Here is an 18,422-nt window from a genome sequence, read left to right as displayed (position 1 = left end):
GAGGGATGTGAAAATAGAAATACTGAAGTACAGTACCTTGGTACTTGAGCCTGATTGTAGCCTAGAATTCAGATTGTGTTCAAAGCTGGTGAATTGCTGAGGCAGATGTGCTTGAATGAGCTTAACAAGACGAGGAGGACTGTGTTTACCAGTGTGGCTTGCTTAGAGCAGTGCTCCCAACGCCCAGGGAAACAGGAAGAAGTTGTAATTAAAGGCGGCTTTGAAATTCATTACATGACTGACTTGCATTTTACCATTTCGTTCCCCTTGCCCCTATAAAAGCCTGGGGAGGTTTGCATGGTGAGGCTGGTATTGCTGCCTTGCATTATGTATGCTTGAGGGACCGTGGAGTGGCGGTTGTGTAATGAGAATGAAAATCAGAGCTTACTCTGGGGATATAAAAAAAAAAAAACCAACCCTTTTCCCTTAGCTGGTGCCCGGGGGGTTTTCCTTGATCGCACGCAGGGGCTAAGGTTGTGACTCCTGGTTACTGGCAGCACTGGGAGATGTGGTGAGAGGCTGCACAGCACTGGAGGGGGTTGCCAGGGGATTGTACCAGTGGCTCTGGAGCAGCAGGGTAAGGATACCCCACAGAAGCTGTGCTGCTAGCTTGTGTCGCACACGCAGTCTTTCCGTTCAGCTCCCACCTCTCTGTTCTTGTGTTCATTTTCATTATCCTGTTTGGGGTGGAGAGTACAGGTGTTTGTGCTAAACTTTTTTTTTTGGTAGTAGGACTAGGAGCAAAATTGCAGGGATTTCCTGTGCTGAGGATATAAGCAAAGGCTTTTGCCCTTCTCTCATAATGCTTGCAGGTTTACAGTGATTTATTCAGTCCTTTTTTACCTACTGTGTCACTAAGCCATGCTTTGCACTCAGTTACAGCAGGAAAAATGTGTTACTGAATCAGTTTGCTGTATCAGTGTCTTTTAACTAAGCCCTGTAGACTTACCACTTTGTCCTGTTCTGCTTATTTAGTGCTATAGATATAATTCTGTCCTCTTTTTGGTTTAGGTACCTACATAATTTCATTTATTTCACTTCCAAAGTGAATTAAGAAAAATCTAACAAGGCTGTAGGATTTCCTATTGAGAAATACATAGGTCTAAATTCATACACTGTTTCTTATTATGTATGTGGTTTCCCTTAAAAGGCATAATTCTGAATACTATGATTATGCAAATCTTGCCAGCTTTCATTAGTAAAAAGCAAGGCTCTTGCTGCTTGTGAATTTAAAATAAAGTTACCAAATAGGGTCTATAAAGACTCAGAAACCAGAAGATAAATAATAATGAAAAATTCCTGTTGGCTGGAAGCCAGTCTCCTGATTTTGGTAGGCTGACCTGAAATTTGTGAATGCCTGGAGTAGTAGTGATTCAGAAGCCAGATTGTGTGCAGGCTGGTTGACAAACAAAAGTCACTGTTGTTTTAGAAACATGTCATTTAAAAATCAGTTAAGATAAAAATACCTTCTGGAAGCTATCACTGGGCTTTATGCCTCATTGTAATCTTCTGTATCAAGTGGTTTTTCAACACATCACTCTCTACATCTTAGGAAGTCCTGGTAAGCAGAATAAGGAAATACAGAGATGTATTAGGGAAATAGCATCTCTTCCCCTCCCAGGCCCCACCCTGTTAAACTGGGCGGGGAAGGCTAGGGCAAATTCTGTAGCCTCTTTGCAGGGAAAGTCCCATCAACTTCAGTGGGAGATTTGGCCCAGGGAGAAGTACAGGAGCCAGGCCAAAGTTTGCATTCTGGCTTTTAGGAAGTTAATATTGCACATTCACAGACTCATGCTGCAGAGCTTTGCAAAGGTGGCCAGTGGGTTAGTGAAATGCCTCTAACTCAGTGGACTTTTGTAATTTGATTCCTGCAAACTCCTGTCTTTGTGTTTTGAAAATCTCTTCTTCATTAGAACATGTTTGCTTGAACATGAAGTTAGGAATACAGCTGGTGGTGCTCGAATATAGACATAGCATAGGTATAAATTAAACCCCATCCTTGCTAGGGACAGATAAGCATGAGGGGTCTTAGTGTTCTGCAGATGAATCACACTGTAGCTCATCAGTGAGTACCTTGATTTAATGAAGCCCTAGTATGTTGATGTTAACACTGCAAAAAAAGCTGTAAAGTTACAGGCAGTCATGCTAACTATTTACAAGCATTTAAAAGCCTGGGCATGAGCTCCTACTTGGCTATTCTAGCCATAATTAATAATGACAAGTATGTTGGAAAAATAATTATTTTGCTTGCTTTTAAAGACGATTACTTCCTTGAGGCAAGTGAGGGGTGGGATTTATGTGGCTGTAATAAGCATATGCAGATGGCATCTTCCCAGAAGAATATTGTAGCCACAGGATCTTTTTAATTGACCTGAGATTCCTTTGTTCTGCAGATACAATTTATGTATGTGGTCACAGACTAAAATGACCCTACTTGTTTTAGGACAGGCTGAGTTCTAAACTGCTGAAAGGAATAAGGGCTGCTTTTGTCAGCCCAATCAGCAACAGATAGAAATCTCTCCTGGTCACTTTGCGAGGTGACAAATCTTTTCAAATACGTGCCCTAAATGCATGTTTTTTCCATCTGCTAAAATAGAAGTCAGGGGTATGGCAGCAGGCTGGGATGAGCATTACTGCTGTCATCTGGTATCCCTCCTGTGTCAAGACTCACATAGCACAGCAGCTTTTGTCCGGCATGTGGCCATGCCATCCTCTGACGGCTGCCTGCCTGCTCATTTACCACAATGGGCTGCAGAGAGCCTTAGTCCCCTTCCAGCCTGGACATGGTGGTGGAGTCAGAGCGGGAGTGCCTGCTCCTCCATGGCTTTTCACTCTAGAGCATGGTGTTGCTGGGTGATGGAGGGCAGCTGCTCCATTTTCACTTCTCTTCCTTCCCCACTAGTCACTGGCATCTTCTGCATTCAAGGGCTGTGAGCCATGTAGTCTTATCACATAGGCTGTGATCAAATGCTTTAAAAATAAATTAGTCTTGCTGCCTTTCTCTGAGTTTCATACGAACTTTGCCCAGGTGGGAAATAACAGCAGAAAGTCCCCGAAGGCTGTAGTTCAGTGGAAAATTCCAACATGTGGTCACCACTAGCAGCCTTTAATGGAAAGCAGCAGTTTTCATGTCTGTTGTCAGTCACTCCACTGTTCCTCCAAGGTGGTGAAATCCTCTTGGGTCACAGGAAAGAGAAGGGGAACCAAAAACCTATATGCTGATCACTTATGTACATTCAGAAAAATCTCCCTCTTACTCCCTTTTTTGATATTGTGGTGATTGTACAGAAGTCACGATCCCTTTCTCCAATTCCCATCTGTAAGATGAGGAAGATGATGCTGACTTTCTTAGTAAAGCATTTTGAAACCTGATGCTGGAACTTGTTACAGAAAATGCAGTGTTAAAAATCACAGGTGCTTTTCTCTGCACTAGCCAGTCTGCTGATAACAGGAAAGATTGTGCTCTGTGCAATCCGCAGCCAGTATCTGTTTGTGATTGGAATCTGAAGTTGGGGGAGGGAGGACCATCAAAAGAGAAGAGACTCGATAACTATATATGAATGCATTTTTGAAGTGATGATACATAACAGAAAAATATTTAGGTTTTTTTTTGCAGTCCCAGTTGTATCTAGTTCTTTCTAAAAGCATTATTAAAGGAAGCAAACTGAAAGCTGAGTGGATGATAACATCTAAGGGTTTGGATCCAATTCAATTCTTGGCATCTGCAGATTTTTGCCAGGATAGAAATTTTCACCTGATCTCTGTCTGTTTGGAGAGCTAATTAAGAAAAGCTATGCCTGAGCAATAGAAAAATTATAAAGAATGGTTCCCCCATCATGAAGATACAAGGTGTTAGTGAAGAAACAAGGTCAAAGTAGGTTGTGGCAGTAGGAGGTGGGGAGTGTAAGAGAGACTCTGTGTTTCATTGGCCTGGATGAGAGACACAAATGTTTGTTTGCATAAATTCAAAGTTCTCCCTGGAAACTGCAAGTCTTACAGGAGGGCAACCTCTGCTTTTAGCTCTAAGGGCACAGTGAGTTAGAAATGAGGCAGAATATAGGGGTACTGGAGATAAAAGCAGTAGGGTTTTGTGCAAGGTCATTAAAGGGCCAGATTCTTAGCCAGCTGGGAGGGATTACTGCCTTAGTCTAAATTTGACCCTGTGTTAAACTGACAGAGAAGGGAATTCCCTTGTGGTACTGTGGTTTTACTGGGCTTTCTTTTTTTTTCTTTTTAATTTACTGTGAGCAAAAAGGCAGACTTACTCTGGCAGAAACTCCAGCTTGGTGTGTCACTGTGTGAGGGACACATCTGCTGGCAAAGAGGAAGCTGAAGGATAAAGGGGATGTTCCAAGGGCTGTTTGAGCATGAGATCTTTTGCCATGTACTACACAATGACAGCAGAAGGAAGTGTCATGAGGTTCAGGGATGAACTTGTTTCTCCTTCAAAGTAACCAGATTCTAGTGTAAATCTTTGGGGTCTTCTGGAAGGGATTAGCAGTGGTGGAAAGCAGCCTTCACCCAACATTTCCAGATACCTGCGGAAAGATTTATGAGGGCATGAATTGTGTAAGATCTGGAAGAAAGTCTGAGTAGTCTCTGACAACACGAGATTAGGATCAGGCATTGTTTCCGGATTAAATATGTTGTAGATAGGCTTTACTAGACTTATTCTTCCATACTCTCACACAGCGATACTCCCCAGTCTTTGGGGGAGAGATGGGTGCCAGTTTGATCATGGATGGAACAGATGCAGTAGGTACATGCACATTAATATGTGCAAGGTTTTTGCAGCTTCCAAAGCAGATGGTATTGGGCCATCTCCAAGTGCAGGACAGTAGTGAGCTTGACCCCCTCCACTCCGAGATCACATGAATTCCTCAAGTCCAATCTACAGCCTGCAGTGGTTCACAGATGGCAATTGCCTGTATCACAGACTCATAGGGAGTCTTTTTTCACCTCTTTCCTTTCTACTGTTCCTCTCTGCTCCATACATGCTGAAGTACCCTTTTACTCGTATAAGTTAATTAAGTTTAACCTCAGCTTAGCTTAAAGTTTGCTATGGAAGAATTGTTTGCGTGTCTGAAAGCTTGTCAACTGATTTCCAAACTGTCTAATAAGAGAGTAGAGACTTGGTTTTTTTTGGTATGGTGGTAGAGATACATTGCACCTATTAAGCATTGTAGGATTTATAAATACTAAACTATGATGAAGTTTTTCAGATTGCATGCTGAATGGATTTTCCTCAAGCATGAAACTTGGCTTTTCTAGTTTCATTAGGATCACTTCCTTTGCTAGTCTAGAAGGCTGACTTCAACTCCAAACAGTCAATAGGTTATTGGTTATAGGTTCTAAATGTTCTCCCTTTCAGGTTACTGCTTACTTGCATCTCAGTGCAGTGATGACTTGGCAGTATCACAAAGGCTGGAAGCAGTAAAAGCCAAGAGGTAAAGCACCCATGGAAATATAGACCTCTCTGCTTTTATGTATTTTCCAACACAAATAATAGCGAATTTCCAGATCAGATCATCTCAGCTGAATAAAAGCAAGAGATTTTTAAGTGGCCTTTGGTCTCAAAAGCAGCATGGCAAAGTGAGGGGAAAACAAACAACTGTAATCATGGAGGGCAAAGCAATGGAGTTAAGGACTTGTTTTTCTCTTACTGCTTACTGCCCAAGAGCCTCGAGGATTTTTACAAATACAAACAAGGCCATATTGTCACCCCATTTGAAAGTCAGGGAAACCAAGGCATGGGGTACTGGGGTGACTGTCTGGAATCAAAACCTTCTCATGATTTCTTTAACTGCTTAGCAATGCTCCCTTTTTTCACAGAGATGCTTCAGAAGAAAATGAGAGGATAACCCAATGATATGACATGGGAGGTTTATAGTGATTTATTTTCCTCTCTAGACAAGAACTGGTTAATAGAGTCAGGTGTTTTACATTATCCAAACCTGATGTGTGTGTGTTTTTCTTTTCTTCTGAACATATTGCTGGTTGCTGTAGCAGCTGAGTAATGCAGAAGTTCTGCCTGAAAAAAATGCTTCCTCCTTATATGATACTGTACATATTGTCATGGAAATTGTCCTCATTTCCCCCGTGCACACTTTTAAATAACTCCAACAGCAGTGCTAATGAGCAGAAAGATATCTGCAATCCCCACCGTGCAACTTGACATACTTTATCCCACTCTGAATTCCCTTTGCTCATCATTGAGCATTTTAAAGACCTGGTATAATAATTTGCTTTCCCTTTTTGGTCCAGTCATTTTGCTCTTAGCACTTGGTAATAAAAGGTCAGCTTTGACTGAAACCTTAGTGTTGCAGACATGCCGTTTTTTACTGCCAAATATCTTAAGAAAAGCAAGTGTCTCCGAAAGGGTAAGTCATGATATTTTTTGTGTGTTTGTTGTCTGGTTTGCTTTAAATCACAGTAAAGGATTTATTTTGAATTAACAAGCAGTGGGAATGGATCTATTCATACTGATGGTTGATTAGTACAGGGGGTTTTATTATGCTGTGTGCGTTTTTGGTTCAAGATACAGTGTACGTTATTATCTTGCATTTTACATTCAGTAAAGCCGACTAAGCGAGAGAATGTTTAACCCTTTAAACATGAAGCATGTGTTTTGCACAGGGATGGAATCCTTAATGCAGAACAAAACAGCAACAGAATGTCTGTGTATGTTTGTTTTGCCAGATAAGTTTAGGTAGGCAGCTGAGTAATGCTCTATTATTTTTGTTTCTGCTATCCAAAAGGAGCATTTTTAAAAAATCTACACTGAAATAATCAAATAAATAATACCAAGTGAAGGAAAAGCATGTTTGCTCTTAGCATCCTTCCTATGTATGGCTACCTGAGTTCATGATTCCACATAGATTTTCAGCTTGCTGTTGTAAGGTTTGCTTTGAGAATGGCTGTGTGAGTTTTTTTCAGGCAATGTGATTTTTCTACCTCCAGGTAGATATAAAACTCTTCAAGAGAGCAGTTTGTCTCTAGTATTATTAAAATTGATAATGTAATAACCTCTTAATAGAGAAACATATTGCTTGTATTTTTCTTGTTCCATTGCATGTGTCTTTGTTGTGACATTTGTTATCTAGCCAGCAGTCCGCATGTAGGTTTTGCATAAAGGCTAACAGTAGTGATTTCTTGTAGCTGGGACATGCATCAGTTCCAGGGGATCTGAGGAATCTGACTTGCTTACCTGGCTAAGCATTTACATGTATATACATTTATTTATTATGTGCATTTCTGTAATTCCCTTTTTGAATATAAATTCTTTCTAAGGTATAGCTAGAAGGTGGGCTTATATAGATTTTCAACACAGGTTTAAAGTTAAAGAAAAGGTTTTGAAGAAATGTAAATTTGCTTTCTTTAACCTACTTCTGTGTTTCCTACTGAGTTCCTATTTTAAAAGGGGATTGCACAACAACAACTAGCAGCTGGGATATGAGAATTGAGTTAAGCTGACCTATAGCCACTGGTACCAACTTTTGGGTTGTTTTTTTTTTTTTGAGCAAAAAGTGTGCATGTGTACACAAATTTACACAGTCATTCAGGAATTCCTAAGGATAGAATTAGAAAGAAGGAGAAAAGACTTCTTAATTGCTTTTACTAAGTTCTGTTTTAGAGTTTTGTTGTATGTGTGTACATATATATGCCACTTTACAAGGGAGCATAGAACATTTTTTTGCTCCCTCTTTTTAATCATCTTCTGGAGCACTTAGCTGACCAGGGCTTCTTTCAATTATAGCATATACCACAGTAGGAATGTCTCTCTAGACAGATGCTGAGGAAAGGTGCCTGCCTTACCTGTGTCTGTGGCAAGCATTGCAGGAAAGGGCTGATGGTACAGCCAGGAAAGGTAAGGCTATTCTGGCAGGTAGAGCTGAGGATAAAATTGACCAGCCCTGATGCCTATTACGAGAGCAGGGTGTGTGCATCCTGCTGAATGCCTGCCTGTTTGCTGAGAGATGTTCCCTCCCCGTCTGTGGTTAGAAGCTGTGTTTTATTAGGTGCACAGCAGTCCCTTTAGGCTTGGAACCCAGCTTTAGACATCCAGCACAAGTTAGTGTGACCCTCTAAAGGTTACAGTTTGAAGCTGGGGAGCAGTCACTCATTTCTCAGTCCTTTGACTGGTCAGCTGATCCCTGTTGCTGCCTTGCTATGATTTGGGATTCCCACCTGTGGGGGCAGGTGCTGTGCTGGTGTGTGAGAGGGCTAAGCCTCCAGAAGCAGCAGGCAGGGGCAGGAGCTGGAGCTATGGCTGTAGGTCTAGACTCAGTGGTGCTACATCTGTTGGGAGCCACTGCTGGTGGCACAGTGCAGTGGCTGTGATTTGCTCAGCCTTGCGAGAAAGCCTTGCCTGCAGAGGAAGACAGTGAAGAGCCAAGAGCAGTAGCTTGGTGCCCAGCCTATGCAAGCAAGAGGGAGCCTATGAATTGACCATTTTTAAACCAGAATCAACATGGGCATAATCTGGGCCTTTAAGAGATGACCGAGGGAAGCTCAGCCAACAGCAATCAGTTGTATTCTTAGTGACTCACTACCAACATGGAAATTTTCAGCTAACTGAACACCTCAAATAGCTTTCCCCTAAAAGCACCTTGGTGTGCCAGAGAGGGTAGAGGGTGTTACACCTCTCAGCCTGCTTCTCCCAAAATCTATATGATCTATGAAATCCATCTAGCTGTCCAGAATACCTCCTGGTCCAGGCATGCTGGCAGGGTAGGGATCCTGCTTCCTTCTGATGCCCATTCTACTGTGTGCTAACCTTTCTACTCTTGCTTCCAGGACAGTCTGGGGAGGTAAGTGCCAAAGCATGAAAGGAAAACCTATGTGTCTGAGTGGGGAGTGGTGTTTAATATCAGTCTGTCACTAATCTTGCTTTGAAGAGGCTGGACTCCTGATAGTTTTTGAGCCACTTTCCATCCAGTTACTTAAGGCAATACCTTCTAGCTTCCCTCCAGAAAGCATTTCATTTGCAGAGGTTTTCACTGTGATCTGAGTAAGGAGATCCTTCCCAGTAAGTAAATGTAGTCGTTAAAAGGTATTAAATGATTACAGAGTGCTCCAGGCATAGCATCAAAAGTGCAGTTTCATAAAAGTTATAGTAGCCACTGGCTCCAGTGGGTCTGTCCTTGCTGTTCTCTGTCTCTCTGAACAGGCAATGAGTAAGCCAGCAAGAGCAGTGAGGTTTGTGTATGACCTCTTTCCCACAGGTTCAGATGGCCTAGGGACAGGAGCTGGGCTGTGGAGAAGTTCATGGTCAGAAATACTGGTCACGTGGGAAAGTCCCAGATAAACACTCTTGATTCAGCCTTGAGAGGGAACTTGCCCAGATTAATACAGGAAGCAGCTAGCAGAGCTGGGAACTGGGACCTGATTCTACAGAGTCTTATAGCCTGAAATCCCCATCAGTGCAGGGTTTTGCCTCAGCTCTTTGGGAAGTGCTTGTATGAAGTTGTAGCTGAAGCTTGTTTCTCACCAAGTGAGCTTTATTTTTACCATGCTCCATTTTATCTTCTCACCTGTATCCCAGGTGAGGCTACGCTGCATTTTGAATTAATTCTCTGTTTATTTTTGTGGAGGTTGAGAGAGAGTCCAAACACCCCTGAAATGAAACAGGCAAGCCGAAGTACAGTGTTCTCTCTCGCTGTACGTCCTTTGCTGTGCAGACTGTTGTGCCTATGGAGACTTCCCACGGGTCTCATTGGGTGATGTATCCTTAGCCTACTCTTACCCTCTGGTAAAACCTACAGCAATGACAGATTCTGGAAAGACAGAAGTAAGGGCTGCTTTATTTCTGCTATTACCAGTTTTAAGCACAATCAAATTTCTATCAGTTACATACCCCTCCATATCTTAAATAAGGCATCACAACAATGAAAGCATTTATCAACCTCTGCAGCCTGTTGTTAAAACCCACTGTTCTCTCATATGCCCTCCTGCAATAAAATCTGTTTTCCTTTGGCTGTTCACTGAGCACTGGCTCAACACTATTCAAAACAGGGCTATAAAATGTCATACATACAGTCAGAATTGTCTCTGGTCTGGCAAGTCACCATTGATTTTTTTTTTTTACCTCTCCCTTGATTTCTAGTGGAGGAAAAAGAAAGTTTCAGGTCCAGCAAAGCCTTTTCCTCTTTAATTAAAAAAAATAACCCAACCAAACAATAATGAATGTTTTATTGCCAAGTGGTCCTTACTTTGCTGCAGCTGTACATTTACAGGACTTCAAAGCTGCATGATTAAGCTGCAGTTTTAGTTTGTAGCCAGGCAAGCCAAACAATCTCAACTTCAAAGGAGAGGGGTGTTCTTTAATGTTGTATGCTTGCTCTTTGTGTTCAGCAAATGGAGCTGCTGGGGAAAATGCCATGTGCAGCAGACAAGTGATGTGGCTGCCACTGCTGGGAGAGAGTTTGTTAGCTGCTGCCTGAGCACAGCAGCCCACACCCAGCAACCTCGGGATATCTGGTGGCTGCCGATTAGGTCATTTTTGCATGATGTCGACCTATGACGCTTTCAGTGTCTGCTTTTGGTGTGCTCAGAGCTTCTGTCTGTGTGGACCCCTGGGGTGGCCATGCTTAAGGCAGGATTTGGGCCTAGCTCTGTTGCCTCTCCTGCTCCTTTCTGTCTGTGCCTTATTGTTTTCCTCCTCTGATGTCTTACAGGGTGGGTGTAGTTTTATATGCATTAGGAAAGTTGAGAGAGGCTTTCTCAGTGAAAGAAAGCATTCAATCCATACAACACTGTGGTTTGAGGGGAATAAGAGCCAGGACTGGTGATGAGGATGCTCTGCATCTATGACAGTCATGTTTGAAAAGGCCATTGTGATTTTGCTCTTATGTTAATACTTTGTCCAGTCAACTGTATATCACTAGTTCAATCTAGTAGGGCTAGTGGGGAAGGAAGAGGAGCTGGATGGCTCCATCATTAGATGGACATGGGAATTGTGATGGTGTGTGGCTTTAGTTTCAACTCTGAAGCCTAGGCAGTCTGACCAAACACTTTGTGTTCTATTAAACTCCTTGTCCATGTATTTGGTGGATGTTCCAGTACAGAAGATGGAACAAAAAAATCTCTCGATGAAGAAGAAAAGGGAACTGGATAAATATGTTACTACTTGAACTGGTGAGAGTGCTATTTTTTAGGACTGTTTTTCCTAAAAAACTACGACTGAACTATGACACTTGACTAGAAATAAATCTTAAAAGCACTACAAATAAATTAATTCCATAGCTTTGGGACGCAGCAAGGTGCAAACATGTTGCAGTGAGGTATCTGGGATCAAAGCAAGGCATTTGGACAGAAGATGATCCCACAGGCAGTCTGGATCCTGGCTGCACACTCAGCTGCTTTGAGCAGTTGGAGACTCCAGGAAACAGTGTGCTGGACTTCATGGGCCTGGACATATGAAAGGAGCTGGCAGGGTACCACAGGGATGCGTCTGTCGTTCAACAAACGACTTCCAGAGCCATGTGGCTCTGGTGCAAATCTTCCTCATCAGTATTAAAATCTGAGTGGATCCGGGGCTTTATCCAACCAGTATCTGGGCTTTTGTGGGATGCAGGCCACTCTCTCCACAGGGTGCTGGGATTCGGCAGCCAGAGAGGCCAGCGCTGCCAAGAAGTGTAGTGCTGGAGAGGCAGAGTTGGCCAACACACTGCTGTGCCTCTCAAAGAGCCATGCGTGCACTGCTGGGAGAGCGGTGACTTCAGCTCACCAGTTAAATCTCTCCACATAGAGGAGATGCCAGGCAACCGCTGGGGCTGCCAAGTGAAAGAACAGGTTTTTGAGACACGTTACACTCCTAATTTTGCTCTTAATTTCTAATGTGTCTTTCCCATTTCGAGAGCACTTCTTTGGTGAGAAACTGACCTGCATTCCACCCTGTGCTGGGGGAACAATCTTCATGCTATTCAGCTTGTTCTCTTTAATTCTTTGCTTTCTCATTTCTAGGGCTTGCACTGCCTTTGCAGTTGCACAAGACTGACCTTCCAAACAGTATTCCTTGCTTTATGAGAATCAATGTTTGATTAATCCAGTGTGCCTGGATGTGATAGTTCTGTTTTTCATTCCTGGCTCTGCTAGCCACTAGCCAGTATCATACTGGAAGTCATTTAGTGTCTCTGTCTCAGTTCTCCACTGGTATGTAGGAATTTCCCACTGTGGAATTTGAAGGCTGCCTTTTTTTTTTTTTTTTTAAAAAAAAAAAAATACAGAGGAGGCATTTCCCCACTGATACACACTATAACCCTGGAGAGTAATTTTAACCTCTCTGTGCCTGTTCCCCTGAAACACTAATGCTTTTTTTTCTATGTGACAAGCATATTCCAGCAATGAAAATCTTTTTTGATTTCTTTTAATGTATTTGTGAATAGCTAATGCATACACTGAAATCACTTCCACTTGCATATACTTGCCGTAAGATTGTTTTACAGTTACTGTGGTGTGACTGTTCCTTGTCTGAAAACAGCAGTCCTAGCTGTGTTGGACATTTTTAATTGGGCAGAGAAGTAACAGAACTGGACTGGATGAAGCTGGTCTTAAGGTATATGGTATGAAGAGTTCTTTTAACTGTCTGCCTTTTTCTGAGAATCAGTTTTCACTAATATTTAGACTTTGAAATGGACAGGAATAGAATGTCTGCAAACAGGAGCATTTAATGCTTACATATGTTTGGCTATATATTTGCATGTATGCTCACTCCCTATGATCATTTTTATATAATGCTTTTGTGCCTAGGTACCTAGATCACCTAACTTAAATTAAATAAGGCAAGAGAATTATTAAGTCTCCTCTCTGGAAGACTTGAGGAGCTGTGTCTGGCAAGTGCTTGCAAAATTGCTTCTGAGACTATAGATTGAGTTCTCTCTTTGAGAGGTGACTGGCAGCAATCAGACTTTCATGGCAATAGTTTACTACTGTCTTGAGTTCTTGCTTTCACACTGTGGATGGTTTAAGTAAAAACAATTGTAAAAGGTAAGTTTCTATGTATTTAATGCTAGGGCAGTAAAACTAGCTGCAGTCACAAGCCAGCTTATAGCTCCATTATTATTTTTTTTTTTTTTACATCATCTTAGTCCCTTAAAAGGGCATACAAATCTTTCAAACTCACCTGATTGTTCTCAGTAAAAAATAGGGAAGGGAAGAGAAGGAAGTACTTGCCATGTTCCCCCAATTCCCTCTGTTACCTGACTGGGGCTCAGACAAATCATAAAACCATCAGGGATTTCCCCCCGCCCTCCCTTCCCCCGAGTCTTGCAAACTGTTAATCAAAATGGTTCTTCTGTTTCCAAACCTTTCCCCCCCCGCTCCCTGTGTACCGCAGCTTCACTGTAGATACATAATTCATTATCTGGAAAGCTGCTGTATAATGTAATAATAAACAGCCAGCAGCTCAGCAGGTGTCCCCAAGGTGAGGAAGGCAGCATGCTGCTGGCAGCAGCTGCTGGCTTCAGGCTTATCAAGTTTTCTTTGTTTTGAAACAGAAGCTGGAAGGCTTTTTAATGTCATGTCATTGGCTGAGCAGATCCTGGTTTCTGGCTGTTATCGTGCCCTTGCAAAGACAAAACTTCTTATAACACATGCTGCCTGCAATGGCTGCATACAGTTCTGCTCTCTCAAGAAAGGAGCCAGGTGAGGAGAGGGAGGAGGCTTGCAAGGCAGATAGATGGACCCTATTTACCGCTCTCATTTTCCTTAGTGGACCAACTGGGCTAAATGTATTTGTGGAGCAGGCCCACTGATGTCAGCATTGTTGCAATGGTCTTTCTGCTTCTATAAGCATAAAAATACACAAATACGTTGCCTATAGGGAGTACTTCAAGCAATGAAACTGATATTGCTACCCGTCTCACCCAAGTGCTAGTTCTCTGTGGCCTAAATCTGTGTAATTAGATCTAATTTCTATAGTTAATGTCACTCTGGCAAAAGCAGCTGAACTGACAAGCCTGGCATTTCTGTCTGAGTAGTATATCACAACGTGCATTAAGCAAAGCTTTTTTTTTTTTTTTGTTCCTTGGGATAAGAACTTAATCTTCTGTATTTGAACACCATAAAATATGTTTATGGCTCGATTTTCCTAGAATATGTGGATCCTAAACTCACATGTGTGCATTTTTGGTGAATCGACCTCATCCCTTTACCTAGTACTTGTTCTAAGTTTAGGGAAAGTGGAGATTTTTCATAAGGTCATGTGTCTTACTCTAGATATAACTAGGAGTGTAGTTACAGAGTTTGGCTAGCTAGTGTGAGCATCCATGATGCAAATACTCTCACCAGAAGAAAGTTGCACTATCGTACTTGGTTGCTGTACATACCTGTATGAGACTTCAGGACTTCTAGGGCACATTCCTGTGAGTTGTAATGTCTCCTGAGCATTTGTTTAATTTCTGTGCTCCTTTGAAATTCTTGTAGTTTGCATTGTTAGTAAAGAGACTCTATCTTGCTGTGACTGTGATCTAGCTTTAGTCAGCAGCCTTTGCTTGAAGCACAACAAAGATCTGTAAACTATCAAAAGCATAAGATGGTTTGAAGGACCTTCTGACAGTGTAACATAGCCCTTAGTAGGTGACAATATGCTTTGCTAAGAGACTTTGCATGCTGGCATAGTGAAGAAGAGGCTGCAGATCGAGTTTTTAAAATACAAGGGTTTCCCTTCTGCCAGCTAGGCATTCTGGAGGAAGGCTTACCAGAACAGAATACTTAAACTGGTGTTTAAGTGCTGTGCAGATCTAGGAAGACCAGCAGGAGTTTAAGGATTTCTGCAGGACGAGGTCACTTTGTTGGAGTTTGCCCCAGTCCACAAGTCCTGAGATGTACAGACAGGAAAGATTGTACTAGCCCAGAAGCAGGTTGCTGCTGTCTGGAGGAGCTGGGCAGCAATAGGTCAGTGGCTGATTGCTTTGGTGCTGGTGAGCTTTATGTGCTGTGAGAGGGGAAGCTTGCAAGGCAATGCTTGAGGCAGTTCTGCTGTGCCTGATGGAAATTGTTAGTCTCTAACTATAAATGTGTTTCTACAAGCATTTATCCCGAGATATGCTATGTCCCCTAACAATATGCACCTGAGCTTTACTGTCTGCCCCTACAATGTATAGGTGACTATTTTAGCTTGTCGGAAGAGACACTACCTATGTGCAGGCCTTTGACCTGTCATGGAGGAGATATACAAGCATCAAGATGGGATGCATCTGTAGTATTTCAGTATGCTATAGGGGCAGTCAATGCTGCAGACAGGACTTCTACTGGGAGTCTCAGAGAAAAGCATTCTGTGCAACACTTAAATTTCAGTGGGAACAAGTCCACCAGCTGAAGACATCTTTCAGGATGAGCTGTTTACCTAACAGGTCCTTTTAATTTCTTGTTTAAGCAACTTTTCTGATCTTTTTGATAGTGCTATTAACTAGGAGGAATTTGTCTGTTGCCAATGAATGTAGAGAATTAGAATTGATTTTTTTTTCTAAGCATTGTTCTGCCAGTGGTTTACTGACAGTTGTCCTAAAGCACAAAGGATTGAGGGCCCAACTTTTTCATTAGCACAGCCTCGAGTCTGTTAGCCAAGCACAGTTGTGTTCTGAGCAGCTGCAGTGTTGAGCCCAAGTGACAAGTATGAACTTTCCTTTTTGCCAAAGAGCACTGTTGCCACAGTGGAGAGTGCTATGCGTTACACAGTCGTGTTTAGAAGATTCATTGGTTACCTAATGCATAGCCAGATACAAGAGGAAACTGCTATAAAATTGCTATTCTTTACAAACTATAGTAATACTATGGACTTTGATTGGAATACCCCTGAGCTCTTAAGTTTGGATTTAGATCAGTAATACTTCCATCTATGTTCTCCCATCATTAATATTGGCAAGGATTTTTTCCAAATTTGCCAACATTTTTCCAAAGGCCTACAGTATATATTCTTTTGCATTTCAATTCCTGTTCTGCATTAATGCAACAAATAGTTTCATTTTTGTAAAGACAAAGTCTGCGACTGTTGAGTCCTTAATGATAGTCCATTTATTTTCTGCTGCCAAAACTGTGCTTGTAAAGCTTCAGTCACTTCACTGAAGAAAATAATAATGTTTGTAATTAGTTGGCTTGAATTTCTGCAGAACTCTGTATTCAATCTACTAAGAACTGGAGTCTTTACAGGCTCAGCTAAAAGCTCTGGTGTCTGCAGCCTAAGCTGTGGCAGCTGATGGCTTCCCTTCCATTCTCCTTAGTTCAAAGTTCAGAGCATTGACTAAGACAAGAGACACGTAGTCCTTTAAAAATACAGTGAAGATGTCTTTGGTTTCACAGTGGACTAGGTGGAGGGGAAATTAAAAATAGTTATGCAGGGTAAGGAGGAGGAGAAGGTAGTTATAGAGACACTTATTTAGAAGGCATGAGAATCACTTCATTCCTGTTGGTGAGGAGACCTGGGAAATGTGAGCACAATGGTTCTGGAAGAATATGGAAGTTGGATATTATCTCTCCAGTATGAAATTATTAAAGAAAAATAGATCAGACTTTGCTATTCTGATGTTGTGGTAAGTAATTTCTCTTCAGGATTTAAAATTTCCCTCAACTCTTGTCTTCAATGTTAAAAATTTGAAGAAATTTATGAGAATTAGAAAATTGCTTGTGGTTGCATGGTAATGCATAAAAATTATACAGTCATTTTTCATTCAGGTATTTCAAAGCATGAAGTATCATCATCTTTGGTCAGGAAGGAATTTCCTCCCTTATAATAGTGCATAAATATAACCACAGTTGGAATATATAATTTGATACCTTCTTCAGAAGTGTTGAGCACTTACTGCTTTGGAGAACCACATGGAACACTGTGGCCTGCTTTGCATAAATGTGCCACTATTTTGAGTCTTTCGTTCATACATTTGTAACTTTTGTACTCTCAAATTCATAGTTGCCTTAATTTAGATGTCTCCTGCAATGTGCCTTGTAGGGACAGGCACACAGCTGCTGCCAAGCAGGCTGGCCTCAATCGCCTCCCTTTGAGTGTGTGGCTTCTGCTGGCCTGAGAAAAAATAATTTCCTTTCCATCCAAACCAGAGGACAGTGAAATGACCAGGAGCTCTGCATAGCCCAGGCAGTTCCACACTTCACTCACTATTAAGGACTAGGCTTATTGTAACTTTCTAGATTTGAAATAATACATTGAGGAAAGACTGCAAGGGTTGGTCTTCTGGAGTGGAAGAAAGGAGGGTAAGGGAAAGCAGCCTGCTGTTGGTACAGGCTGTCTATGGAACATGGTGTATGTGTGGGGGAGAAGCCGTGCAACCTTTTTTTTTTTCCTCCTCCTTGTCATCACCACTTGCCATCACCACCACAGACCTGAATTTTGTTGCAGGGTTAGGGTCATCTTTTGTGAGGGGAAGAAATAGCTTTTCTTTTTTTCCAGTGCAGCTGTGAAGAGGGACAGAAGTTGTCCTTTAGTAATGCTAAGACAGACGCTTCATGAGGTGAAGAGCTCCCTAAAAACTGGTGGCGTGTCAGACAGATTTTGAAGTAAGGGTTTTGTGACTTCTGGAGCTCAAGTTTGTGCAAATGGAGGAAAGCTGAACTACAACTATGCCTGGGCTCCCACCACCTTCAGATTATTTTCCAGTAGCAACTCTGTTTTTCCAGTGAGAAGCTGGTGCCAAGGTGGCAGATACTTTTTGCCTAGAACGCAAAACAGTGTTAGTGTCATTAGAGGCAACAATATACCCCAAATTTGTCTGCTTTGTCAGCAGATATTGCTGTAAGAGGCAGTGACAGTGCCATTGCACACTGAGAGCTCCGCCTAAGAAGCTGCTGCTATTTCTGTTATGATCTAGGCTTTGAAGTGAGCATGTTCAGTCTCCACAGTAACCCCCTATCAGGAAATGCTACTTGAGTCAAGAACCACAAGGATTTAACTGAGCAAGCTGTCACTTGTTTGACAGTCTAATGCCTGAGGCATCATTGGACATAATTAGAATACGAGTACTCTAGAATTCACACTCAGGATGAAATGCACGAGTCACAGCAGAGGCAAAGTGGTGTCATGCAGCTCCTAGCAATTGTTAGTGTAGTAGTTGCTTCTCATGTTACTGTTGATTGATTCCTCTTTGGAATAGTTCTGCTGGCATCCTAAACTAGCTGTAACCATACTGGAGATTTCATCTAGTAGAACCTGATACAAAACCCAAAGCAATAACAATACAGTTGTATAGGGATGCTATACAGAACTGGGGGCACATCTCACAGGCTCCTGAAACCTCTCTGGTTAGGGAGGCATTGTAATCATTGTTGATGGCAGCTCCTTTTATGGAGCCAAGTAATTGTGGGCAGCAGCTGGAGGGAATGGTGCCTGAACTGTGTTGATAGAAAGGATTTGCTATGTCCTTGAAAAAAATAATGTAGTTAGCAGCTGCATATTATGCCTGGGCTCATCTCAA

At 42.1% G+C, this 18,422-nt stretch overlaps 1 protein-coding gene across 2 annotated transcripts in view; it reads left to right on the top strand.

Annotated features, from left to right (window-relative positions):
- The window catches only part of ARHGAP22 (Rho GTPase activating protein 22), a 125,837-nt gene that overhangs the window by 60,474 nt on the left and 46,941 nt on the right, over positions 1-18,422 (top strand). The window contains exon 1 of one of the 2 annotated variants that reach the window (XM_086751968.1): positions 6,312-6,380. The exons of the other annotated variant lie outside the window; for it this stretch is intronic. Coding sequence (XP_086608094.1) covers positions 6,329-6,380 — 52 coding nt within the window. The 5' untranslated portion in view covers positions 6,312-6,328. Of the gene's footprint in view, positions 1-6,311; positions 6,381-18,422 lie in introns of those variants that run through there. 2 annotated transcript variants of the gene reach the window in all.

Source organism: Chlamydotis macqueenii, chromosome 7 (genome assembly GCF_036417535.1).
Source record: "Chlamydotis macqueenii isolate bChlMac1 chromosome 7, bChlMac1.mat, whole genome shotgun sequence".
Lineage (NCBI taxonomy): Eukaryota > Metazoa > Chordata > Aves > Otidiformes > Otididae > Chlamydotis > Chlamydotis macqueenii.
The sequence above is the reverse complement of the archived record's forward strand: the minus strand, read 5'-3'. Positions and strand labels throughout refer to the sequence as shown.